The sequence below is a fragment of the Prinia subflava genome, chromosome Z (assembly GCF_021018805.1).
Source record: "Prinia subflava isolate CZ2003 ecotype Zambia chromosome Z, Cam_Psub_1.2, whole genome shotgun sequence".
NCBI classification, from domain to species: domain Eukaryota; kingdom Metazoa; phylum Chordata; class Aves; order Passeriformes; family Cisticolidae; genus Prinia; species Prinia subflava.
In genome coordinates this window covers 82,734,350-82,758,676 of record NC_086283.1, presented here as the reverse complement: position 1 = coordinate 82,758,676, position 24,327 = coordinate 82,734,350, and the positions used below count along the sequence as shown (strand labels likewise).

Below are 24,327 nucleotides of genomic sequence, written 5' to 3'. Positions count from 1 at the left end.
AATGAAATGCTTTTCCTTGTGAGGACTACAGCAAAAAGGACTTACATGCCATTGATCAGGACCTGGACTGGGCGATTGTTGACATGTTTGTCGCTTTTGTGTCGATTCTGAAAATTGGTTCAAAAGGTTAAAAGGCATTCCCAGGAAACCAAACACACAGGAGCCATAGGCAGTTAATTAACATTTTAGGTTTCCACCCAGCTGGCCGAATGGGTCAGGCAGATTAGGGTCACAACTGAGTCAGTTGTGTCCAGCACATGTTTACAGCAATCACACAGAGCATAACCAGACTGCAAAGGGCAACAGGCAACATGGGGAGAGAAGAAGGAGGGTAGAGCCTTACATGTCACTTTAGCACAGTCCTGACTCAGCTGGCATTGCTCCCACCCACCTCAGTCTGTAAACACCAGAGAAATTAATTCCTCTGCTCTCATATGAAAAGTGGCCACTGATGTTCTGGCATTGCTCCATTGAACGTCAAAATCATTTCAATAATGAGAGAAAATCAAATGCTAAACTCAGCTCTAATATCAGTCTGTGAAGTTAACTGGGCTTTTGACATTAGCTCTGATGGCTGCACACTTTGGCCAAAGCTGAGCAAGTTTGAAAAATCACAAGTGGGTTGAGCACTTGCTTCCTACCAATTTTTTTTTTCCACCTACATTGTGCTAGATGACAGTAGATGGGTTCTCCAAAGTGGAAGCCTAAGAAAAGATTTCTGTGCCTGCATCCAGACATATCTATGAGTGATGACATTTTCAGACATGTTGAGTAGTTTCAGAGAAAGTCAGTGGAGCTGCTGGGCTGCTCAGCAATTTGGAAATTCTAGTTCCTGTTTCAGTAACAAACTGTAGATTCTGGAGACTTAGACTCCATCTGAGTGCCTGCCACCAGCTGTGTTTGAACAGTTTATTTCAGTTACTGTGCTGAAGAATCACAGGCCAACTCCAAAGCACAGGTCAGAAATACAGATCTTACAAAGTCATCAATGGCATCCTTGACTCCTGATACAGCCAGCACCAGCACCAGGGGCACCACTGTCGTAAACCAGGCCAGTGAGGAGATCTGAGGAATCAACTGTAGGAAGAAAAGATCTGCGTTAAGACATTTCTTGCCAGTTCAGAAAACCACTGCTTTCTAATCAAGCTGCAGACAACATTTTTCTATGATACCTGAATATAGAATAAAGACGGAAATGTAGCTCCATCCCCGATACTGTGACTCCCCTAAAGGTGGGAGAGCCAGAGAACCCATGTTTTCCTTACAACACAAGCTATAATTTAAGTTAGGAAAAGGAGCTGTAAGAAAGTGTTTGCACAATTAAGATTGCTAAGTCCCCAGGGTATTTCTTTGGAAGTACTGACATGGGCAAGCCCACTGTGAAGGACTCAAGAGCTATCTGAGCAAAACCAGCTGCACAGAGCCATCAAAAGCTTCTGTTCTTTGTTTCAGTAATGTTTCACATTTTGCTGAGGTAAATTTTGCATCAATGGACAATGCAAGCTGTTGCCAGGGCTGACCTTGCTCTCCCAAGAGCAGCCCAGCCTTTTTTGTTTCCTTCATCTTTAATAGTAAGAGGACAGAAGAGTTGAGAATGATTCTGTTATGCCATCAGTCATGCAGAGGGAAATGCCTCACCCCCATACAGTCTCCCCCTTCCTCTAGAGGCACGGCATTAGGGATGTAAGCAATGTGAAACCAGAATTAGTGTGACCCTCAGTTTGGATCTGGGAAGTGTCAACTCCATGTACATTGTGAAGCTGACATTTATGCACTGTCATAGCCCAGACCCTAAAGGCACCATAGCCCTGCTCAGCTGTACAGGCTGCAGATGCTGCCTTCTCACCTACCTTTGAAAAAGCATGTCCCACTGGTCTGTGACAAAGGAAGGGGAAAAAGAGTCCCCACAGCCTGTCCATCACATCCACCCTTGATGCAGGAATAGTCCCAACAGGGATGGAATGAACAAAAAAAAAATAAATGGAGGAATATGTAAGACTAATGCCTGCCCTCTTTAGTCCACCTTGTTGTAAAGAAAAGGCTGTGTGCCTTTTTATATAGATGGCCCAGCAAAACACACAGTAGAATAATTTAAGGCAAATACTTTGAAATACTATGATTTTGACAGACAAACAGCTAGAGTGCAGTACAACAACACAGGAACTCTGCTCTCAGCTTAGTTGAGAAGGCATCTTCTCTTGAAAAATATACATGCACTGAAATTCCAAAAATTCATTCCGTGTAAATAAGCAAAAAAGATAATATGTGGTTTGCTGAAGGCTTAACCACATTTCACCTATGCTTTTTTGAGCTGAAATTGTAAAAACAAAAAGCATTTGAAATGGGTTATTTTGCAAATTCGTGTGCAGTGAAAGGGTCAACTTTAAAACACTAAGCTTGAAACATAATCAAAATTATACCCTTCTTTTGATAATGGTAGACTCAACAATGGCAGAGTACACAGCAAGGTGCAAAGGGGCAGAAATCCTGATATCAATTTATCTAGTGCGTTCAGCTTTCAGGGTATCATTAGCAACAGTGATGAGCGAAGTGCAACTCAATGCCACTACAATCCACAGGGTTCAACAGTGCTACCAGTGTCTGACACACTCCATACTGGACACCCTCCTCACCCTGGAGAAGGCAGCAGCAATATCCAGCTTCATGCAAACTAGCCACAACCTTGAGCCTTCCCGATGTTAACTCCTTCCTTCCCAGGGAAACACTACAGGTTACAAATATGGTGTCCTTGCTGTTCCATTTGTGACTGCCTGTGGAATTCACCTTACAACCCATGGGGAAGAAATATCTTGGCTTTATACTACAGGATGAATATGTAATGCAAATCTGAGGACAGCCAGGAGCACACAGATGTAGACAAAGGGATAGTAGGGCAGGGCATGAAAAAGTTGTGCAAGTTGTTGAAACCTAATTAACTTATTTTCCTTCATTTAGTTCAAACCTTCATATCCAAAGGTAAAAGAGAAAATTGCTTTTTTCTGTCCTACTTTCTATGTACTGTAAGATTCTACTAAGATGCTAATTCACACCAGGAATATAGTTTGCACTTCATTACACCTGTCAAACATAGACTGGCTTTGATAACAGAGAACAATCTGCTGGAAACAGCACAGTGATTTCATACCTGCAAAATCAGCAAGAAAAGGAAGTAGGCATTGGCTATTCGCTGAAACTGTTCAAACAGGTTGAGAGGCAGGAAAGTGAAGAAATTGTATTTCGATGTTTTAATTGAATTGTTCTGTAGGGGAAAAAATGAAAATAAGTAGGATTGGTAAAACAGGAAACAAAATTACAGCACAACACATTTCAACTGTGTCTTACTTGCTTATATTTAGCAATAGCATTGTTTCCAACAGCAGCTCAAAAAGCATTTCCTTTTCCCCCACACAGTCATGCCAAGTCTGGATAAACAGAGAATTCCTCTTGGAATGGGTGAAAACATGATGCTCAGTTTATGCCAGTGCTGCTGCAGGTAGACAAACTTGTACGTAGTTACTCACAACATTTTCCCTTTATTAATAGTCTTCTTACTTACACAGTGCACAAAGGAAATTGAGGACTGTAACCAGAAGACAACAATTTTGCTGTTAGCATCCACAAAGCAGTGTTGGAAAACACATGCTACATCTGTAGCTTGTCTGATGCTTTGAAATACCTATTGACCGGAGAATGCTATGGGAGGTATAAGTCCTCCCAAGAGCAGAATATGACATTATTATTATAGTTTTCAGCTCAATCAGCAAACTTTCAGCTCACCAGCTTCAATGGGTAGCTTGTTTCTATTCCACAAAAATCCCTTAGATATGGCATTGTGCAAACAGTCACTAATACAAGAACTCACCATTTCAGTAAGCGAGCTGCAGCTCTGTTCTCTACTTCCAGTTTCCTTTTCTAATTGTGGATGGCCCCTCCAGCCACAAGAAATGGCTGCTCCCCTGTTTCTCTTTTGCAAACCACAGAAAGACCTAAGCTTGATATTGCAGAACTGGGTATTTTCTTGCCCAGAAGATCAGAGCAGTCTGGTCCAATACTTGCCACCAGCTAGACAGGCTCAATCCACCATACTGACCCACCACTGAGGCTGTCCCTTTAGTTTTCAGGTGTGCTAGACTATCTTTTATATGATGTTTGACAGGCCCTGGTCCAGGCTGAGTCCTGGAAGAATGAATCCCACCTGTTTTAAGAACATCTTAAATTCTTACCCCTAGAAGCTCTCCAGACAATGCTCATTAACCTAAGCTGTAGCAGCGCAAGGAGGCAGATATGAAGCACATCTAAATTCCATAATAAATATGCTGGTTCAACGGCAGAGAAAATGGTGACTGCGGTATTTGTAATAGCTTTTAGATATTGCAAAGCTGGTAGGAGGACAGGAGCTACTAAGTATGAATCACAGCCCATTTCTTATCCATGCATTAATCTAGGATCTCAACATCTACACTGACATGTATCAGCATGTTTCCAGCACTAAACCAATTATTTCAGGTTACTATTGAAAGGTATGTGTGGGGGAGGCTCTTCCATTTTTGGCAGTTACTGGATTTCTCTGTGTTCAGACACACAGTGCAGCATATGTTCTTCAGCATTAAAATCATGTTTTATCCCTTGGACAAGCCAAATAAGTAAATCTCCAAAAGGGCAGAAATGAAAACAGCCTTCATAGAAGAGCTAGCCAAATCTTCTTGTTGACTGCACTCCAGCAAGAAAATATATTTATCAGTGATCATCATATACACAATATTGCCTGTCTCATGTAGCTACCTGCAAGTGTGGTTAACTCTGTGTATGCCATGACATGTAGTTAAATTTGATTTATTTCAAAATCCTTAACTGTGGAGTATGTGTTGCAGACAGACTCTGTGGACACTGCTGAAACAGAAGCAATGGAATCACAGCATCGTCTGTATCCCAGCATACTGGAAATTAAATTGTTTGTCAAGGCTGTGTCCATCAGGCACACAGTCTAGCACATTTTTTAATAAAAGCTGAATCTAAATATATAAATCTGCCCACTATTCTGAGGAAAATATCATGACCACTTACTGAAAGAAAAAAGAAGATTTTTGCTGCAGGAAAAGTAAACGCAGGGTACTTGACCTTTGTACGTCAACAGATTTCAGAGGGTCACATATAACATGGGAAAAAGTACTCAGTAAACACTCAGATAAAGTTTATAGATCTGTGCCTGAAAAAGTCTCAGAGGGGAATAAGAGAAGAAAGGGAGTGGTTTATTTCAATTCCTGCCTTCTATTTCTGTCCATTAATTACGTCAGGAAAATCACTGAATGAACCACAGCCATTCATTTGATTTCCTACTGCCATTAGGCATGGTAAAAACCCCAGACATAACAGCTTCCAAATGCTTAACTGCAAGAATCTGGATAAGCAGTGTTTTCTCCATAGTTGTTCAGGATCATGATATTGTGGGTACAAACTGTGTTTTGGGACACTAGGGCACTTAGGCCTGAGGATGAGCTCAGGAGTATTATCATGGATCTTCTCATTATTCTAGAATCTATAAGTAAAATTAATCATAAACCACAAAAGAACTTGTAATTACTATAGCTATTTCTAACATAACTTGTTCATGGACCTCAGGAGGTAAAGGCATATCAATAGCAAATTATAATGACAAACCAGAGAAAATTTCAGCTCTCCATTTCCTCCTCACAGATACAGCTGAAGCACTATGCAAGTTATCACAGAATCATGGAAACACAGAATGGTTTGGGTTAGAAGGGATCTTAAAAGATCATCTCATTCCAACTCCCCTGTCATGGGCAAGAACATCTCCCACCAGGCTGGGTTGCTTCAGCCTGGGGGCACCCAGAGCTTCTCTGGGTAACCTGTGCCAGTGCCTCAGCATCCTCACAGTAAATAATTTCTTCCCAGTATCTAATCTAAACCCATCCTCAGTTTTAAGCCATTCCTTTGCCCTGTCCACTACATGCCCTTGTAAAAAGTCCTTCTCCATCATTCTTATGGGCTCCCTTCAGGTACTAGAAGGCCACAGTTAGGTCACCCTGAAACCTTATCTCCTCCAGGCTGAACAAACCAAATTGTCTCAGGTATTGATTATGTTTTCAGGCAATACTACAGGGCTGTGTGCTTTGACAGCTCAGGCTCATGGGCAGCTAGAGGGAAACCTCAGATGGCCTCTGCTCGTGATCTTATCCTATTCTGTGATGCTTAACATCATCAAACCCTGTCTGGTTTGATAGACCAGAACCTGACACTGGGGTGGGAGGGGTGCTACAAGAGCCTGCATCACCATAGTGCATTAAATAGTTCCACATGTGGCCATCATTTCACAAGCATATACCTCTAACACATCAGCTGCCTCACTGTCCCCATGCTCTGCCTTCATTGGGGGAGACTCCCATAGAGAAAAAGTCATGGAGAGGAATAATCTTTGTAACAGCAATTAGGTATTGAGAGGCCTTACTGAAATTTCTGGTTTTCCTATAAATTTATAAAAACCAACAGCTAAGAAGAGCAGTTCTATGGGCTAAGCACAAAAAATGAGGATGGGGAGATTTACATTTATTCCACGATCTGCCCTAGACTTCTGGTTGTTTGAGGACAGTCCCTGCATGCACCTGTGTCCTAAATGAGCAGGTCTGAGTGTGGTTACACACAGTCAGCCTGAAGCTCTCCAGATGCGAAGCTTGACACCAGAGCAATGTTGTCTGTGGGTGAGGGATTATTCTCATCTGCTCTTTTCAGGGGCTAGATTCACACCTCCTGGAGGTGTGACTCCACCAAAATGCTGTCCCTAAGAATAGTGCTCATCTCTCCACAGTTACACAAGTCCAGATCTGGTAGATGAGCTGTTACTTTTGGGGGTGTTTTCAGAAGCCCGCCTGTGACGTCCAACAGCAAGCAAAACTCAGCAGATGGCTTCTACCTTAGATCGCTGAGCAAACAAATCATCTCCTTGCCATAAAAGTCACTGGAAATAAGAGACACTGATGCTTTTGTGGCTAGGTTACAGAGGCTAAATGATATGGCTAAAGGTACTGACCCTCTGAATTTATACCCCTGGCTCAGTACCATGATAGTTCCCAGCAGCCGGACAACCTAGCTGTAAGTAAATTTTAGCAAGACTTTGGTGACCCCACAGGAAGGTGTTATGCCACAACACTTGCCAATTTCCCTGGTACTTGTGTAGCACAGACCAAAGGAACAGCTGAGCAGAAAAATGTCTTTCCCAGGTGTTTTGGTAAAGCCTTACCACGGAGGTGACAGAAGTGCAATTCCATGACACTGTTCAACTGAAGCAGTGCCACTGGAAAGCACGCAGAATCCATAAGCAGAAATGTGACCACAGGGCTATGAATGTGCTCACAAAAATTTTTAATAAACTCATGTAACAGCATATATGATGCAACCAAGGCTTTGTTTTCACAGGGAGTATAGAACAGTCAAACCAGATCAGTTTTAAGACTCCCAAGTTCACTGTCTTATTTCTGATGGTAGGCAGCAGCCCCAGCTCAACAGAAGACTGGTAAAGGCCAAAAGGATATGGTGGTGTTAATCTGGTCCCTGTATATGTCCCTGTAAAAAAGTAAATTCCCAGGAGTAACAGACTTGCAAAATACCAGAAATAAAAACGTCAATTTCCAAACTACAGTTCTCTTCTCTTCCTTTTTCCTCCCCACCCTCCCCCGCCCCCATTTTTCTTTTCTTTAAACAGAAAAAGGACGGGAATGTCCTACATACGCAACCCCTCGACCCTCTCTTGACAGCACTAATGTGAGTTCCAGGATCTCATCACATGTTGGGTATGCCAGGAAAATCGGTAGGAAAGCATGATCACTGGTTGTGTTTTCCTGTGTTGTTCCATCAGTCACCCCATTACTGAGCAGTTGATCATCAGTGTGGTGAGTGTCCTTGTCATGGTGGTGCAAAGGAGGACACAGGGCTGGTATGGCTTGACAACCTCATGTCATTGCTCACAGACAAGCCAAGCACAGCACCTAAAGGTCTTCCCTCTTAGTCATCCCCTTCAACAACACTGTGCTCTCCTCTGGCTTGGCTCAGTACCTGAAGCTGCTTCCTGGCAGGAAGAAGGAAAAAAGGGGAGGGCACTCGTGAGGTGGTGAAAAGGAGACAAACTCCAAACTACTCTTTTGTTTTCGTTATGGTCTCACACAACAAGACTCCCAGCCGGTGTGGCAGGAATATTCTCTCCTTGAGACTTAGTCTGATGAAGAGTGGAGGACTTGATCCAAAGAAGTCTGTGGACTTCACTAAAGACCACATCTGGCACAGCTCAATCTTTATGTGCTTGTCAGGGGCCTAATATGCCTTAAGGGCCTTGACCTCACCTGGTGTATCCTTCTACAACCCCTATCCAGAGCTGAGGAGTTCACTTAAGCTCAGCCATGAGCCTTCTATCCTCACCTGAGCAATATTGTAGAAGTCCTCATCTCCAGACTGTCATTTGTCCTAGTTTTCCAGATATATCTGTCCAGCTCTACTTCGCTGTTAGACCTTGGACCACTGGTGTAGATTTGTCTCTGGTGTCTTCAGCCCTGTCTCTCACCATTTCTGCCTGGGCTCCCTAAGAGGGCCCCGGACTTGGTTCATCACCTCACCTTGTCTGGAATAGTCAGGATGAACCCCATCACTAGCATCCTGCCCTGTCCCAGCCACGCAGATGCTGCAGGACTGCACCCTGGTCTATGAGAGCTCTGCCTGAGCTGGCATCACCTCCACTTCCAACTTGCCCCTTCTTGTAGTGCAGCCCCGCTCTGGCTGCTCCCTGACAGTGCCTCAACTGCTCTTTGGGTGAATTCAACTTACACCTTACTAAATGCAGAAGGAGTAGTGCAGGTTGCTGCTGTAGCTTCTCCTTCAGGGATTACTGAGACCACTTTTCAATTCATCAGACTGCACTCGCTTCAGCCTTGAGCATGAGAGACACTGGGAAACATTTGCAGGTTGAGACAGGAGGAGAGGGCAGCTGGTGCCACAACCCTGACCACACTGATAAGGTCCTTTAGGCTCATCCCCCAGGCAGCCTTCTGAGATCAAAGCATGCAAGCAGAGGAGGTGGGCCAGAGTCTGAGCCACTACCAGAGCTTCCTGCTCTCCACTTAAATTTCAAAGAGATAAGAACTCAGGTGCTGATCCAGCCCAGACAAAGTGTATTGGCTATAGGAAGTTATATACATTTCTCCTCTTTCACTAGAGACTTCATCAGGTGACCTGAGTCCAAGCAGCCCACTTGCTGCTGGTCCTGATGAAAGAATGCTGGTTTGACCCTGGGTCCTGATCCAAGATGAAATTTGTCATTGACTCATAGGCCTTGCATTTCCTTTCCTATTGTCTGAAAGCCAATTTCAAAGTTGTTTTTGCAGTCCTTCATGACGTTCTAGTGCAGCTGTGCTAAATTCCAATGTGAAAGCGAAGAATTAAAAAAGGAACTAGGATCGGAGCAAACATTAAAAGCCTTCAGAAGAGATTTTCCTCTCCAGAGTGTTGATGGAGAGCCCATCGTGGTGGACACAGAGAGGCTGCCCCCTCTGTAGCAGTGGTGGGGAGAATGCAGACAGATTAAGTTGATTAAAGTCCTTAAATCTTGCTATACCATATCTACCACCCTGCTTTCCACTTTCTTTTGGTCTTTACACAGACAAACCTCTTTCTGAATTCAGGAAGGATTTTTCTGTCTGCATTGTGAATAAATATAGGCTTAGGACTTGACTTTTAGTTTTTACTAACCTAGATTGAGCCCTTTTCTGTGCTGCTCTAAGTGCCTTTTCATGCCACTCATTCACACTTGATTTCTGAGTCATTCCTAACTAATTTTGTGAGCTGGTAGGTAGTCTACATACCTTCACACTCAGCCCTTCCAGTTAATTGCACAGCACTTTGTTTTAAAGTTTGTTTAGTTTTTTCTAACCCTTCTGCTCAGCTACTGAGGCCTCATGGCTGGAGAAGTGTAGCAGGCAGGGATACACTGTAGTTTAGCATCTCCTGTATTTTTTGACAGCTCTGGAAGGGAATTTGCCCTCTGAAGTCTCCTGCAAGTTGTAGTGTGATGGAAGTGGACATGCCCTTGCATGCAGTGGCAGACATGGCTTTCCATGGTGCAGCACTAGGTTCCTGCAAAGCTGGTTGGAGCCATTCCCATTCGTTAGTCTTGCTTCATACCAGGAGGGCCACCTTTACGCAGCTGCCAGAGCTGATGTCAGACTCCACACACAATAGAGTTTTCAAGTCTTTATCAGTTTGTCTCTTCTCCCTTGACAGATATCCTGGAGACTTTGTACTGGCATGGGACAAAGTCCCACCAGGAATAGGAATATTCAGGGACAACACACCCACCTCTGATTGAACTTTCCCACTTCCCTATTCTCCCTGTGATAAAGAAGGACAAAATACCTCTGTACCTTTAATCTATGCCTACATAATAGAAACTGTCCGTTTAGTGAAAGGCTCAAATCTTCACACCAGGTGAGACATAAAGCCTGGCCAGAGCAGTAAGTCAATACAGGACACCTAGGTTTGTATTTCCCTTTCTTTTCCTTATTAGCCTTTCTCAGCAACTGCCTCACCCTAAAAAAACATTTACTGCCTCACCTAGCTTTGTTACAAGAACCTGTTCTATAGGTTTTATGGCTAATGTGGCCTTAAGTTACCAAGAAATCTGAACCTCACTCCTGTGACTTTCCTTGTCTAAAATACTTTTAAAGCTTTGTTATATTGGTGGGTTTCCTTTGGATCTTAGTGGTCCTTTCCCCCTGAACCTCATCCTAGTGCTTAGCAGTGCAACCCCACCATGATGAGACAAATCTGAACATGAGGAAGGTCCCCAAATTTAACCCTTGCCTGGAAGATCTAACTTTCAGGAGCATCATGGATATGTTATGAGAGGATGCCAGGAGATGCTCTCCCTTTTTGTCATTTCCACATTCATCAGCAATCTACAGCACGGGATCTGAAGTAATTTATGGCAAGGTTAGTTGTTTTCATACACCATAGTAACATGGATTTAATAAACTGAATTTTTGTGAGGACTTATTGGAAATAAGCAGCCCAGAATATGATGTGCAGTCCTTTACAGTTAGGGCAGTTCTTGCATCACCACCTGAAGTCTGTTAGTATGTAACCATGCACTCATCACGTCAAGGCTTGGCTCTTTTGGGGCAGTCTTCTGGATTTCCTAAGCCTCAGTCTATACACGGGACTCCAGAAATCATGAGCCACAGCTGATTAAAATGAGGGGCATGATTACCAAAACTCTGCCAAGTTTTAACACATTACACTGAGCTGGCTTTTTGGCTGCCTTCACTTTATCACCTAATCACAGACTTATGGAAATTCTGAAATGTTCTCAAAGTTGTCTATGTAATTGTGGTTATTTGCAAATCCTTGGGCACAATCAAGCAATCAGCTGGGAGGCAGTGTCCTGCAAAGTCAGTTTTCTGAATAGCTTTTCACAGAATTAGGAACCAGAAGAGTTTCTTGCTCCCTTTACTCTGACCTAACTGCCCATCTCCCTCCTACTTTCTTGTCCCTCTGCTGCACATCGCAATCATTCAGTGGAAGATGACAAAACCATATGTAGTGGCAATACCCACTACACTACTGACAGGTTGTGTGCAAATCAAGTTAACTTCCCCAGTCTCAAATAACCAGTCTTGATAAGACATTCATGCTGCATAGTACTTCACATATATTAACTTCCATGCATTTCATATTCAGGACACATGCAGCTGCTCTGGACCCTGGGACTCTCCAGCCCACCTTGTGTAGTCCATGGATGAAAAGTGACCACTGAAAATCACCATGTTGCCATTAGTCAAACCTGCTGGCAAGTTAGACTGTCCCCGTCACAATTTGTGTGCCTGAAATGCTTCGTTTTTTCAGCTCTTGCCAAGAAAATACTTGTGATATTCCTAAACCAAAACATGATTCAAAGGAGCTCCCAAGTAACTGTATTATTAATTTCACCACTGAAATTCAGATATTCAAAGGACAAAAATTCACAACATTCACTTTGGTATTAATCTGCAGCTGCAAACACTTTGAAAGAATGCAGCTTTTCAGGACGGCCTCACAGAGGGGATGTCCCTGCAGGCAGGCAGGACAGATCTAGTGGCTGAGCTAGCCCTTCTCTGCACACAGTGTCAGAAAATGGTCCACAAGCTTTGGAAATCAAGTTGTCCAATGGGTTCCCTGGCAAATTAGCCTGGCAGACCTAGGACACAGCCAGCCTGTGTCAAGGCACACTTTGGAATCACCGATTTCAAGGCACAAAGTGAACCTAAGCAGACTGTTAAGAATCTGGCAGAAAAACTGGCAGAAAGCCACAAGGGCCAGATTCAAAACCTTTCTGACAGAGATGATTTCACTGCAAAAGCTGAGGAACTGACACATTTCCTTTCATGTTTTACTTTAAATGGAGACAAATTTCCATAGAGAACTCTTGGGTTCTGTTATTGAAAAGCCTTGGAGCCTGATCCTGCAAAAGCTTTGACTCACAAATAATTTTCTGAAAGTGTGCAAAGTCACTGTGTCATGTTTTTCCAGAATCAGATCTCCTTCAACTGCCCATTTTTCAGGCTGACTCAGAGCAATCCACCTCTGATGGTTCATCTGGCTTGTGTTTGCCTGGTTTGCAGAGCTATAGCTGGCATCCAGTTCTGTTCACCCCCTTGAAACAACACTTGAAACACGAAGCAGATGCAGCTACATCTGTGACTACATCTGCATGAAACAACATATGCTGGTTACTTACAGCATATTCAAACTGCAGATTAAAATCCCGGTTGTTTGCTTGAAGTTGTCTCTCTTCCTCTGCAAAGAAAAGGAAACACATCCATCATGCTTGAGGGTAAGCAGAGTTAATACAGATGTGAATGAAGCATCAGAAAGTACAAGCATAGCTGCTAGACGGGAGTGACACAGCGAGTCAGAGCCCTGTGCCAACAGTCCCACATCAGGGACCTGGGGTGGCTGGTGACGCTGGTGGAGCTGCACTATGGACTAGAACCACGGCCCTCTTGACACCACGTTATAAGTCTCCTCTACCCACCACTCACTGTAATGCCAGTGCTTGGTTGGGTTGTTCACCTTCTGGGTAGGAGCTCCCACTTAACTTGTGGTGCTCACTCTTCCTGCCCTGCTCTTCTCTTCCTCCTGAAGTCTCTGGAGTTGTTGCCATCAGCCTACAGTTGGTGCCCTTCTTCCAGTACTTCTGAGCATCATCCCACTGATGGGACACCATCACCACAGCAGTCATGAAATCAAAAATTACTGGAAGGATATCAAAAGGTCATCAAATCTGTCCTTTACCTCAAGGTAGGGTCTTGCCTCTCTTCCTCAAAAATAACATAGAAAGCTCCTGTGACGCCTGTTCAATTGCCTATTCCAGGACTGAATTTTCCTTCCCCTAGGTCAGTTTCCCCCTGCATTTTCTAAAACTCATTATTTCAATTTTAAGAAGTTTTGTCTTCTCCCAGGATGGTCAAAGGTCTTCTGCTTTCCCTAAGCTCTTTGTGGTACTTGCCAAGAATGCCGAGTACAGACAGCTAAGGGAGGGGATTGTCCCAGTCTGTTCTGCACTGGTGCAGCCTCACCTTGAGTCCTGTGTGCAGTTTTGGGCACCACAGTATACAAAAGGTATAAAAGCTATTGGAAAGAGACCAAGGGAGGGTCATGTGGATGGTGAAGGGACTGGAGGGGAAGCCATATGAGGAACCATTGAGGTCACCTGGTCTATTCAGTCTGGAGAGGAGCAGACTGAGGGGAGACCCTCACTACCCACAGCTTCCTCAAGAGGGGAAGAGGAGGAGCAGGCACTGGTCTTGCCTTTGGGTGTCAAGTGACAGGACCCAAGAGAATGGCCTGAAATTGTGTCAGCGGAAATTTAGGTTGGATATCAGGAAAAGGTTCTTCGCCCAGAGGGTTGCTGGGCACTGCAACAGCTCCCCAGGGAAGTGGTCACAGCACCAGCCTGACAGAGCTCAAGAAGCATTTGGACAATGTTCTCAGGCATGAGGTGTGGTTCTTGGACCTGCTCTGTGCAGGGATTCTATGATTCTGTGATTCCAAGGTCACTACATACTGAAGGCTGTTATGCCTTATGCTAGCCTTCCCAAAGGCAAGCAGCTCCTATTTCATCAGTCACTTCTTATGCGTTAATCCATCAGTAGGAGCATCGCTCTTGGTGCTCACCAGTGGGCTTCCCAGCTAGTTCAGCCCATTCTGGATGAATGCCCAAAATGGGCCATGGTTTGCAGCTGAGACCTGCCCAAAGCTGACCAGGGCACAAGGAACGTGCAACTTTCCTTGCAGACAATACATATCATGCATAAGAATTCATCCAGGAGTAATTTAAAATAATATATCCTTATGCACCACCAGCACACAAAGGATGGCTTCCCAGAATACGATCCATTTTGGCAGATCCTTTCTAGCAGAGCCAGATGCCTCATCAGGCAATGCGAGTCTTTCATTTGTCCTTGCTGAACTGCATCCAAATTCTTTGAGACTATTTCTCCAACTAGTCAATTCTAATCCTATCTTTCAGTGTGTTTGTAGCTCCTGCCAGCATGGTGCCATTCACAGATATACTAAGTGTGTTCTTTATTCTGTCAAGATGTAGAAGTAAATATTGAATACCAGACTCAGGATGGGATATACCCCTCGTGAATCTTTCAAGTTTCCTAATCAGTCACCAATATCTATGGTTAATGCCCTTTTTTTCTGAAAAATCTAGCATTCACTGTGATTTTATCTCAAGCATATATCTCCAGTTTACTTGTAAAAATGCCACAAGTCAAGATACATGGCAGCTATCTGAGGCTTTTTCAATAGCCCTCCAGCTACCACTAAAACAGAATTAATTTTGGTTTGATGCAGTTTTTCAGGACTGCTGACTGTTAATCATCTCTTCCCCACACATACACTCCTAGTTACTTTGAAGTGGTTTGCTGTATTGTTTTAACCTTTACTCAAGTGAAGCCAATACATCTATAATTGCTCAGCTTTTCTTTTTTCCCTGTTTCAAGATAGAATGCTGTGCTTGCTCTCTTCCCAGTCTTCTGAACTTTGCCTGCCTGTGAGCCAGACTCTCAAAGGCAGAACTGCTCCAGGGCATACTTTACCTTACCCAGTCAACCCACTCTCTCTATTCCAACCCAAAACCTATTCTTTTTCTCCTCTGCTTTTGGCAAGTACTATGTTAGATGTCTTGAGAAGAAAAGAAGGAAAAAAAAAAGTAAAAGAAAAAAAAAAAAAACCAAACCACAATAAAACCCCTCTGATATCTTAACTTTATTTGCTAGGATTTTTCCATTGAGCCTCTCGAGAGACCTCAGCTCTTACAGAGCTACTTTATGTCCTTGATAGCCTTTTCTCACTTTGAGCCTTTGCCACACTGTTTGTGCTGGATAAGACAAACTGTTTTGCACCTTCTAAAGGCATACTTCCTTTGTCTGAAGCAAATGGGAAGCTTCTGATTTCATCATTTCACTCATCCTTCTGAGCCTTTCTCTGAAAGGTGATAACTTATACATGTGCCCTTAATATCAATTAATAATATATGTGCCCTTAATATCAATTAATAATATATGTGCCCTTAATATCAATTATTTAAGGAAACAACAGCTCTAATTCTCTCTCCAACCCAGAATACTTTCCCATGAGGTCTCAGCTATTAGTTCTTCATATTTATTGAAGATTTCCTTCTTGAAGTCAATGTTAAACAATTTGATACTGTCATTTTTTCCTAAGCATCATTGCATCATTTCATAACTATTCCTGTTTACACTCCCTCCAGCTTTCAGAGCACCAGCCAACTCCTCCCATTCCCTCCATTTTGGAGGGAATCATTTCTGAAACAACCTCCTCTCCTCTCCAAGAAATTACCCACCTCTGCACCAAAACTGTGCCAGCTGAGTGGGTCGTGTTCCTCTACTCATCTCTCTAACTCTGCCTCTGCATAGATGGAATTCTTCATTTACCACCATGTCCTGCCTTTCAGAAAACCATCTTTTCTTTTCTTTTTTTCCACAAAAGATTGCCCTTCTTGGTTTGCTATGCCTTTGTTCATTACCTTGTAGCAATTTGAGATCTGCAATTTGCTCATCTTTCTTCAAGTTGCATTTTAGACCACACATCATAAAACAAAAACTTTTATTAACCATACAGAGTTAGTTTTATTCTATTAATATTCCATCCTCATGAATTATCACAGCACATGTCTGTTACACCTATTAAATGATGTGTTAAGACATCTAGTTCTTCCGGTTTGTTCACTCTTGCATTAGCAAGTGTCTAAGGTGCTCACAGTGTATTGAAGTACTAGCCTTCCTCCTTTTCCTTCAATGACCCTGTAAATACACAGCATCCCTAATTTTTAAGTCCTTTTTCAGATCACCATTTTTTGGTCTCTCTCTGTAGCTATTTTCATCAAGCTCTCTAATTGCTAATGTAAAGCTATGTTAGCAGGCAAATGTGCTTTTCCTCTTCTTCAGGCACATCTAACAGTATCAGTCATTTTGAAATCAGCTGCCATCTGCCCCAAATGGATGATTCAGATCAACCACAGCAGCAGCTTCATTCAATACCTTTAAAGTGCTATGTCCTTCACTGCTTTCCTCAAGCAAATTTTTCTCATCTTCACAATAGGGATAACAATGTACCAAGAGATCAGAGTCACTTATCTGGTGTCCCAGAGGAAAACAGAAGCAGAACTCAAAAGGTCCAGACTTGCTGGGCTTCAGCTATTGTGTTGTGTGCTCCTTCAGGAATTTTCCTGAGAGCAACCGGTATTCTCAAAGCTGATGAAAGATAAAGCTATTTGTTAAAAACAGAACTTCCCAATACTTGCCTGTTTCCTGCCATACAGTAAGTGCTAACCTTATCCCCTCCTTGGGGGCTCAAAGTCTAGTCTTGCAAGAAATGCCACAGAAAAGATAAATGGTGTTAATGTAAATAGGAATAGATGACAAAGCTTTAGAGAGCCTTTGAGTCACCGCAGTTTCTGAAGTCCTCAGTGGCTTTCTGTTTTGTATGCAGAAACAGAAATCCAAGTGCTGCAGGCAACAGTAGAACATGCCCTGAGCTCCTCTGCTCTTCCCAGGGCACACTGGGGGAGCAAGAAGCCATCCCCTTTCTCAGGTTGTCCCCAGGGTCTTTGCAGCCAGGGAAGAGGCACTTGACACATGGATTTGAACTCAAGAGTCTCAAATGCTCTTAGAAAAAAGCTGACACACATATGTGCCCCAGTGAGAAAAGGAGCCTCTCAGAACAGTGACAGATGCACTCTCCAAATGGCTTTTATGTGAGAAACATTAATGGCAGCAAACAGCTCTGGGATGGCACAGAAACATGAGGCAGGGGGACATGAAACAGAACAGGAATGAGAATCAAGGCACTGCACTCCTATATGGTACCTAAGGGCAGGTTTTCTGTGATAACCCTTTCTTAAGGCCCGAGGTAACTGCGAACCTGGTTCAAAACTGAATGGAGTCTTTAGTTGCCATAGCCATCTACCTCTCTCAGAGGCAGTGTCCCTAAAGGCTAAAATATGAGGCTAATTTCTAGTGGCAAGAATTTAATTTTTTCTGCCGGGTAAAAGCCAATACCTTTGGCTAAATCAAGAAAAAACACAATAAATTTCACAGGGAGCTGCATCCAACAGCATCAGCAAGGAGAACTTCCTTGCTGATGTGTCCTCTGGCTACACCAAAGGAGAACCACTCTGACCACATGCACAGGGTAACACTGCCTCAGTGGCTTTTACCAGCTGAGGACTGTGAGGTCCTACTGCTGTGCCTCCTAATCCAGCAGTTCTCAACAACCATAGACCACATGACTCTCATTTGTTTCTGGAACAGTTTGGACAGAACTGAAGACTCTTGGATGATCACATTAAACAAAAAATTTAAAAAGTCAAGCATTACACCAGCTTTGCCTGGAAACCATAACTCAGGGTTTTTTGGCTGCAGATCCAAGCATGCGTGTCTTATCATGCCCTGTTGATTCTAAAAGCAATGAGGAAAAAGGGAGGGAGAAGCTGTACAGATATCAGATGAGAAGTTTTTCATTTCTTGAAACTTTTTAATGTATCTCCAAGTAAGTCAAATGTTCTGCTTCTGCATATTGCATTCACTGGAAAGAAGGAATGGTATTTGTGCTCCAAGTTATCATTTCACTGCCACTGAAAACTACTTTAAATTATTCATCAGTGGAAACTCGGCGCACATAAATATGGCGTAGTGCCCAGTTCTTGGTCTAACCACTGAGACCAAGTCACTGGGAAAGTGCCTGTTTTCTCAGGCAGACAGTTTTAGAAGCTAAACCTCAGAATAACATCTGTATTTAATAAAATTAAACCCATGCCAAAAAAATCAGCTATAAATGTAACTGGCTAGCCCACAAGCTTTCTTACTTTAGGACTGCTGCATGGAAAAGTCCTGCAAAAGGTTAGATTCAAGATCTGGTCAGACAGCCTGGAAATTTGTTTCTAGTTTATGCTAAGGAGCATATGCCAAGAGAAGTGATTTCAACAGGGTATTGGAAAAGTTTTGTAGATATTGGGTCTTGTGGCTCCAAGAAATGGGAGGTTAAGATCTGCCTGATTTTGCCAAGTCCTATACAAATTAGGCACAAAATGAACACAGCCCAATTAAGGGACTGCCTGCGTAACCAACCCTGACAACAGAACAGAGACAGCATAAACTCTGTCAAAATAATCTCTCCTCCACCCTTTAAACAAGTGACCTCAAGAGCAAAAACTCTGCCCTGGACCAGCTACAAATACTGGCATCCAGGAGCTGAACTTATGTCCCTAGCTTCCCTTACAGAGAGGTTCTTAGCAAAGCTATTATCTTTACCAAGTTGTGAAAGCTGTAACAGATTCTTCTGGTTTCTAGGGAACGGACCATACTGGGACACTAATTCAGGTCTCTTCTGCAACAGGCTATAAGCAGTCTCAGAAGACCCCCTCTAGTCACTCACCTCATGCTGTGCCTCCTGCTACCTCCTACTTGTCCCATATCCCTCCTAACTTTTGTTTTCTCTATTTTTGGTCACGCCATCATCACTGTGTGGCCCAGCTTTTGGTATCAGCCCTCAACAATGGCCACCTCACACCCAGCCTCCAGGAGATCAGCCATTTCTTAACAGGCAGACAAATACCAGCCATTTTCTGGTCTTTGCTGGACTGTTCCTCTACATGCAAAAGAGACTGAAAACTGACATGGTGAATCAGTACCTCCATCCTCCCCTCAAAAAAACTGAGAATTACAGTCTCCATTGAAAGGCAACTTGACAGGAGACTGCAAGTCATTATACACTGTGTTAGGCAATCAAAATCTTTTTCTTCCAGGAGGTTATTATACAAGCTAGTAGCTAAAATCTCCTTGCACCTTAAAGGAATAATTGCCCCTTTTTGCAGTCATTTGGGGTGAAAGAACCATGCAACAAGTGTCTTGATTTGCAGGTGCTGTATCTGGGTAGAGTCTCTTTCACTGGGGTAAAGAGAAAGGGATTATTTCTTACAGCACTGATACAAAGAATTCCACATTCTTAACACAGCAGTGCCTTGCTGGGATCAGAGCTGCAACAAGGGAACTTCATCCAAAACAAAAGCCAGGGATCTTTACGTGTAAATTCATCATCTCATATGGATCAGAGGATGCATGGGTGAAGCAACGAGCCATATGACAGGTCTGAAGGACATAGTGGTTAAATATCTGTATTTCACAGCAGCCTGTGACACAGACATTTGCCGGACCGTCATTACCTGAGTGTCACCCTCAGGCTGTAACCTGACCGGTGCTGCGCACCTGCTGCTCTGCAGCACGAAACCAAAGCCCATCCCTGCCCTGAACTGCAGCCAGGGCCTGGCAGGGTTCAGCGAGCGAGGCTGGGGCAGCAGAAGCAGTGAGAAACCAGTGGGATGGAAATGGGGAGAGAGTGGTCAGAGCCAAGCCCATCTTGGAGTGGGAACATGTTCAGCTGCCTGGCAGGGAAATGTGTATTTTTATTGACTCATAGGAGGGGCTCTCCTGGGCTCCATGCTACAAACCCACACATTTTTAATGTGCAGATGCACCCTTCTTCTGTGGAGACTCTCTGGCTGCCCTGGCTAGAGAGGATTTATGCTGGCAATCACATGCATTTTCATCTCAGAAATGGAGGAGACTGTGCTGAGTGTGAGGCATTTAATTAGGAATAAGCATGCATCATGACCTTACAGGGACACTATGATCAGCGGGTTTAGCACTCTTTCATCCTTCCTGTCCCTCCATTATTAAATAAATATATTTATTATGTTTTTTGCCTCAAAAAACTAAGAATCCTCCTGAAGAAATAAAATGCAAAAAATACACTTCTGTGGTCAAGGGCTGTGTCTTTGGTGATTGGTACTGAGCTCAGCCTCCTGGTAAGTATCAAACACACACCACACATAGTAGAATTTGTCACACAGGTAAAACATTCTATAAATCCCTGGCATAGAAAGCCAAATTGTTTTGCTACTGGAATCACTAACAGAGGGCCCACTTTGGTGATGTACTGACCTCATCCATTTTCATACGGCAGATGAAAGGTCTGAAATGAAAAACCCTGAGGGTGAACTGGAAATATTTCTGTCTAAAGTCTAGTAAATTTTTAATATCAACACAAAGTTCAATGGTACACCCCAACCTTTTCCAAAAGCAGCATTTTATATTAACACCCTAAGAAAAGAGAAAAGAGAAAAAGAGGTCCAAAACGATGCCCCAGATCTGCCCAGTGTGTAAAACACTTGTGGTCAAATAGCACTCTTGGGACACAGGTAGAAGAAGTGTAGGATAATCTTAAACCTGAAAATACTCCCATTTAGATTTTTCTAGGAAGGAACATAGGCTGAATCACCTCTCCCTTTTCCCATCTCTTGCAATAACACCAGTTCTGGTTTTCCTTTCTTTCCTTCTCCTTGCAATGTCTTAGCCACCTGCCCTAGCTCTGGGCAGAGGTGGGGACTCATCATGTCTCAAAAATGCTTGACAATAAATTAATTCTTGAGAAGCATCTACATCTTTTCATGTTTGTTTCAGTCCACTTCAGAATGAAATATAGATTTTTCAAATATATTAGCAGCACAAATTGTCTTTTCTTCATTTAGATAAACTGATTTCCCCCACTCCTCACACAGTTGGTTTAGAATTTTATATCACTCTGTGTCCTGGTTTTATGTCTGAGAGTAGTTCACAATATTTTGACTAATATTAGCAAGCCAAAAAAAGCAGCTGAAATAGTCTTTTGTTTTTGTTTTGAAAACTAGTCTGATAGTGACTGGCTGGCACATATAATTTCCTTTACTAGAAAACAGTATCTCCTAGACATGCTGATAAATACCACAGCTTAAGACAATTGCACATGTTGTTAATAACAGCAATGCACAGTGATAGGAAGTGATGCAAAAAATCATAAAAATAAATACAGCTCCAAAACAAACTTTGAGAAGTTTTTCAATTCACAGTTATTTCCCTCATGGGAAATTATGTAAAAATAAATACATTTTTCATACTCAACATCTGTTATGGTGAGACATTTCCTATCGGACCAGAATGGGGATCCCAGAAAGCAGCTGAGCTCGAGGTCCCATAGTGCCAGTCATGGGTTGCCTTCTTCAGGAGCTGCCAAGCTCTGCCCAGAGCCTGACTGCTCCAAGCCCAGCTGCCTTGGTGAACAGCAATAAGGAAAACCCAACGGAGCTCTCCAAAAGCCCTGGCTCAATTTATAACCTTCCTCCTCTCACAGTGCCCTGAGGCTGAGCTTATGGAGACAAAACTGCAGCAATGACTGCTCTTCCAGCTGTATAGATAAATTCTCCCTGCTCTCTATTCCCATTTTTTTCATGGACAGTACCTGCCTGTCCCTGTCCTTGAGGTATGAAGCTTCAGTTCTGAATTAAACTGCCATGGGAGGAAGCCAGTGAACTGAGATATTTCACAATTATCAGCCATCTCCAACTTCCCACACACTTGGTGAACTAGAATTGCCTCCCTTCTTCTCTGTTCCACCTGTGCTCACTGTAGGTTAAACCTCAGTGTAAAAGAGCTCAGGCACCTTTTCCATAGAAACACCTCTGCTGCTTATCTGAGAAATGTACTTCCCTGCTTCAGCTGCAACACCTTCACCAACATTATCTGGCAACTGGTTTCTTCCAGGTATCTTTGTATGTCAACGTGAGCTGTGTTTCAGTTACACTCCTGATAACTTCTATAAAGACCTTGAGACTATAAAAAGCCAACCCTTATCTCCAAGAAACTTAAGACCATGTAACCTGTCCTCTTAAACGACACCTATCATATTTCACCTGCATCTCAGCTCAGGTGGAAACCATGCCTTGCTGGGGAGAAAAGCTGGATCTCATGAGAGCAATTCTCATCCCAGATCCAGAAGCTGATGCTGGTAATCCATTCCCTCCAATAGAAGTCAGATCATGAGCATGGTTCTTCAGCAAGGTTAAATGTCATCCAGCTTTGTTTTTGGAACATAAGCATGTATTGCCCCTCCAAGATGAGCGCATGGGATGTTCCCTGTGGGAGGGGCTTGCCTGCTCTCAGGCAGCACAGTCCTTTGGACTTCTACAAACAAAAAGACTTATAAACTCTTGGATTAAAATAGCACTTCAACACGGGCATTCATGCCTAGTTAAATGTTTGCAAGGAGCAATCATAGCTTTGGGACTGCAAGGCAAAATAATTAAAAACACAAGAGGAGGAGAAAACACTTCCAGCTTCCTGTTATGGAAGCTCCTCATTCCCTGATCACCTCTGCTTCCTTTATCCTCTGAACTTTTTCCAGTTTGCCTTCATTGGTTTTAAACTGTTGATTGGATGTGAAAAGAAATTATTCTTCCCAATAAAATACAGGATGTATATCTAGGAAGATCTGAGCTTCTTGAATACTTGGTTCAGGGCAGGGGGGCTGAACCCTTCCCAGCTAAAACCCCGACCAAGGCCCAGGCAAAACACACCACTTTCCTAATTTAGCATCAGAATCTTTTTCATAATCTGAACAGCTACTGCTTTACGAGTGGGGGTGCCCTGAGTGGATGGTGGGTCACAGACAAACCTGTGCTCCCTCATCTGCAGAGCCAAGATGGGGTAAAAAAGATCTGGGGCTGGCAGACTGGCAGAGATCCTTCCCTGGGAGCAATCACAACCTCCTCTCCTGAGACTGTCAGAGAAGCAAACGGATGCCCTCATCTTAACACCAGGGTTCACTGTCTGCTCTGGTCCAGGAAGAGGAAATAGCAGCACAATTGCAAAAATAAACCCCTGGGAAAAAGCTGTTCAGACCTCTGAGCTCAGAGAGGTTGGAAAATAATTTCTTGTCAAAATATAAATAGGGCAGTACTTCCAACTTCATCAAATACAGAAAGGAACACCCTGAAAGGAAAGGCTAGAGACTTTCCCTCTTCACCATGTCTGCAGACCTGGATCCTCGACCAGAGAGTGCATACTGGGTCTCTCAGGGTGCACACACATGTGCTTTCAGGGTGCATGTCTCTAATTTACTCGTCTTCCTGTTTCTGATTGGAGGGAATACCTGGGCCATTGCCATCATAAAACAGAATCATACAATTTTTTAGATTGGAAAAGACCTCCAAAATCAGCAAATCCAACTGTTTACCCAGCACTACCAACTCCATCACTAAACCATGTCCCTAAATGCCACATCTACACATCTGTTAAACACCTCCAGAGACGGTGACTCCATCAATGTCATAGGCAGCCTGTTCCAATGCTTGACAACCCTTTCTGTGAAGAAATTTTTCCTAATAGCAAATCTAAGCTTTCCCTGGTATATTGAGGCCATTTCTTCTTGTCCTGTTGCTTACCTGGGAGAAGAGACTGCCCCCACCTAACTACAGCTTCCATTCAGGTAGTTTTAGAAAACAATAAGGTCTCCCATGAGCCTTCTTTTCTCCACATTAAACACCCCAGAGTTCCCTTAGCAGCTCTTTATAAAACTTGTGCTGCAGACCCTTCACCAGCTTCTTTTCCCTTATCAGGACACGCTCTAGCACCTCAAAGTCTTTCCTGTGAGAGGCTCAAAACTGAACAGAGAATTTGAGATGCACCAGTACATTTCATCATCCAAAGACTGCATCAGACCGTTGCACTGTGCATTTCCCATCCACCCACGCCCACAAAGGATTCCTGTATAAAAAAACCCACCAAAACCCAACTTCCCCAAGGCAGTCATGTGTCATGACAGCGCACAAACTCTGAACCTAGTCCTTTTGCAGATATGCCCCCATTCACTGGCACCCAATCCACAGCA

At 43.3% G+C, this 24,327-nt stretch overlaps 1 protein-coding gene across 6 annotated transcripts in view; it reads right to left on the bottom strand.

The window, feature by feature from the left end:
* LOC134564634 (phospholipid-transporting ATPase ID-like) overlaps window positions 1-24,327 on the bottom strand; it is an 86,270-nt gene that overhangs the window by 42,095 nt on the left and 19,848 nt on the right. For 5 of the 6 annotated variants that reach the window (XM_063423577.1, XM_063423579.1, XM_063423576.1 and 2 more), the window contains 4 exons: window positions 12,773-12,831; window positions 3,146-3,259; window positions 979-1,077; window positions 46-107 (listed from right to left, as the gene is read on the bottom strand). In XM_063423577.1, coding sequence (XP_063279647.1) covers window positions 46-107; window positions 979-1,077; window positions 3,146-3,259; window positions 12,773-12,831 — 334 coding nt within the window. Of the gene's footprint in view, window positions 1-45; window positions 108-978; window positions 1,078-1,850; window positions 1,926-3,145; window positions 3,260-12,772; window positions 12,832-24,327 lie in introns of those variants that run through there. The other variant, XM_063423580.1, reaches the window with a different exon arrangement.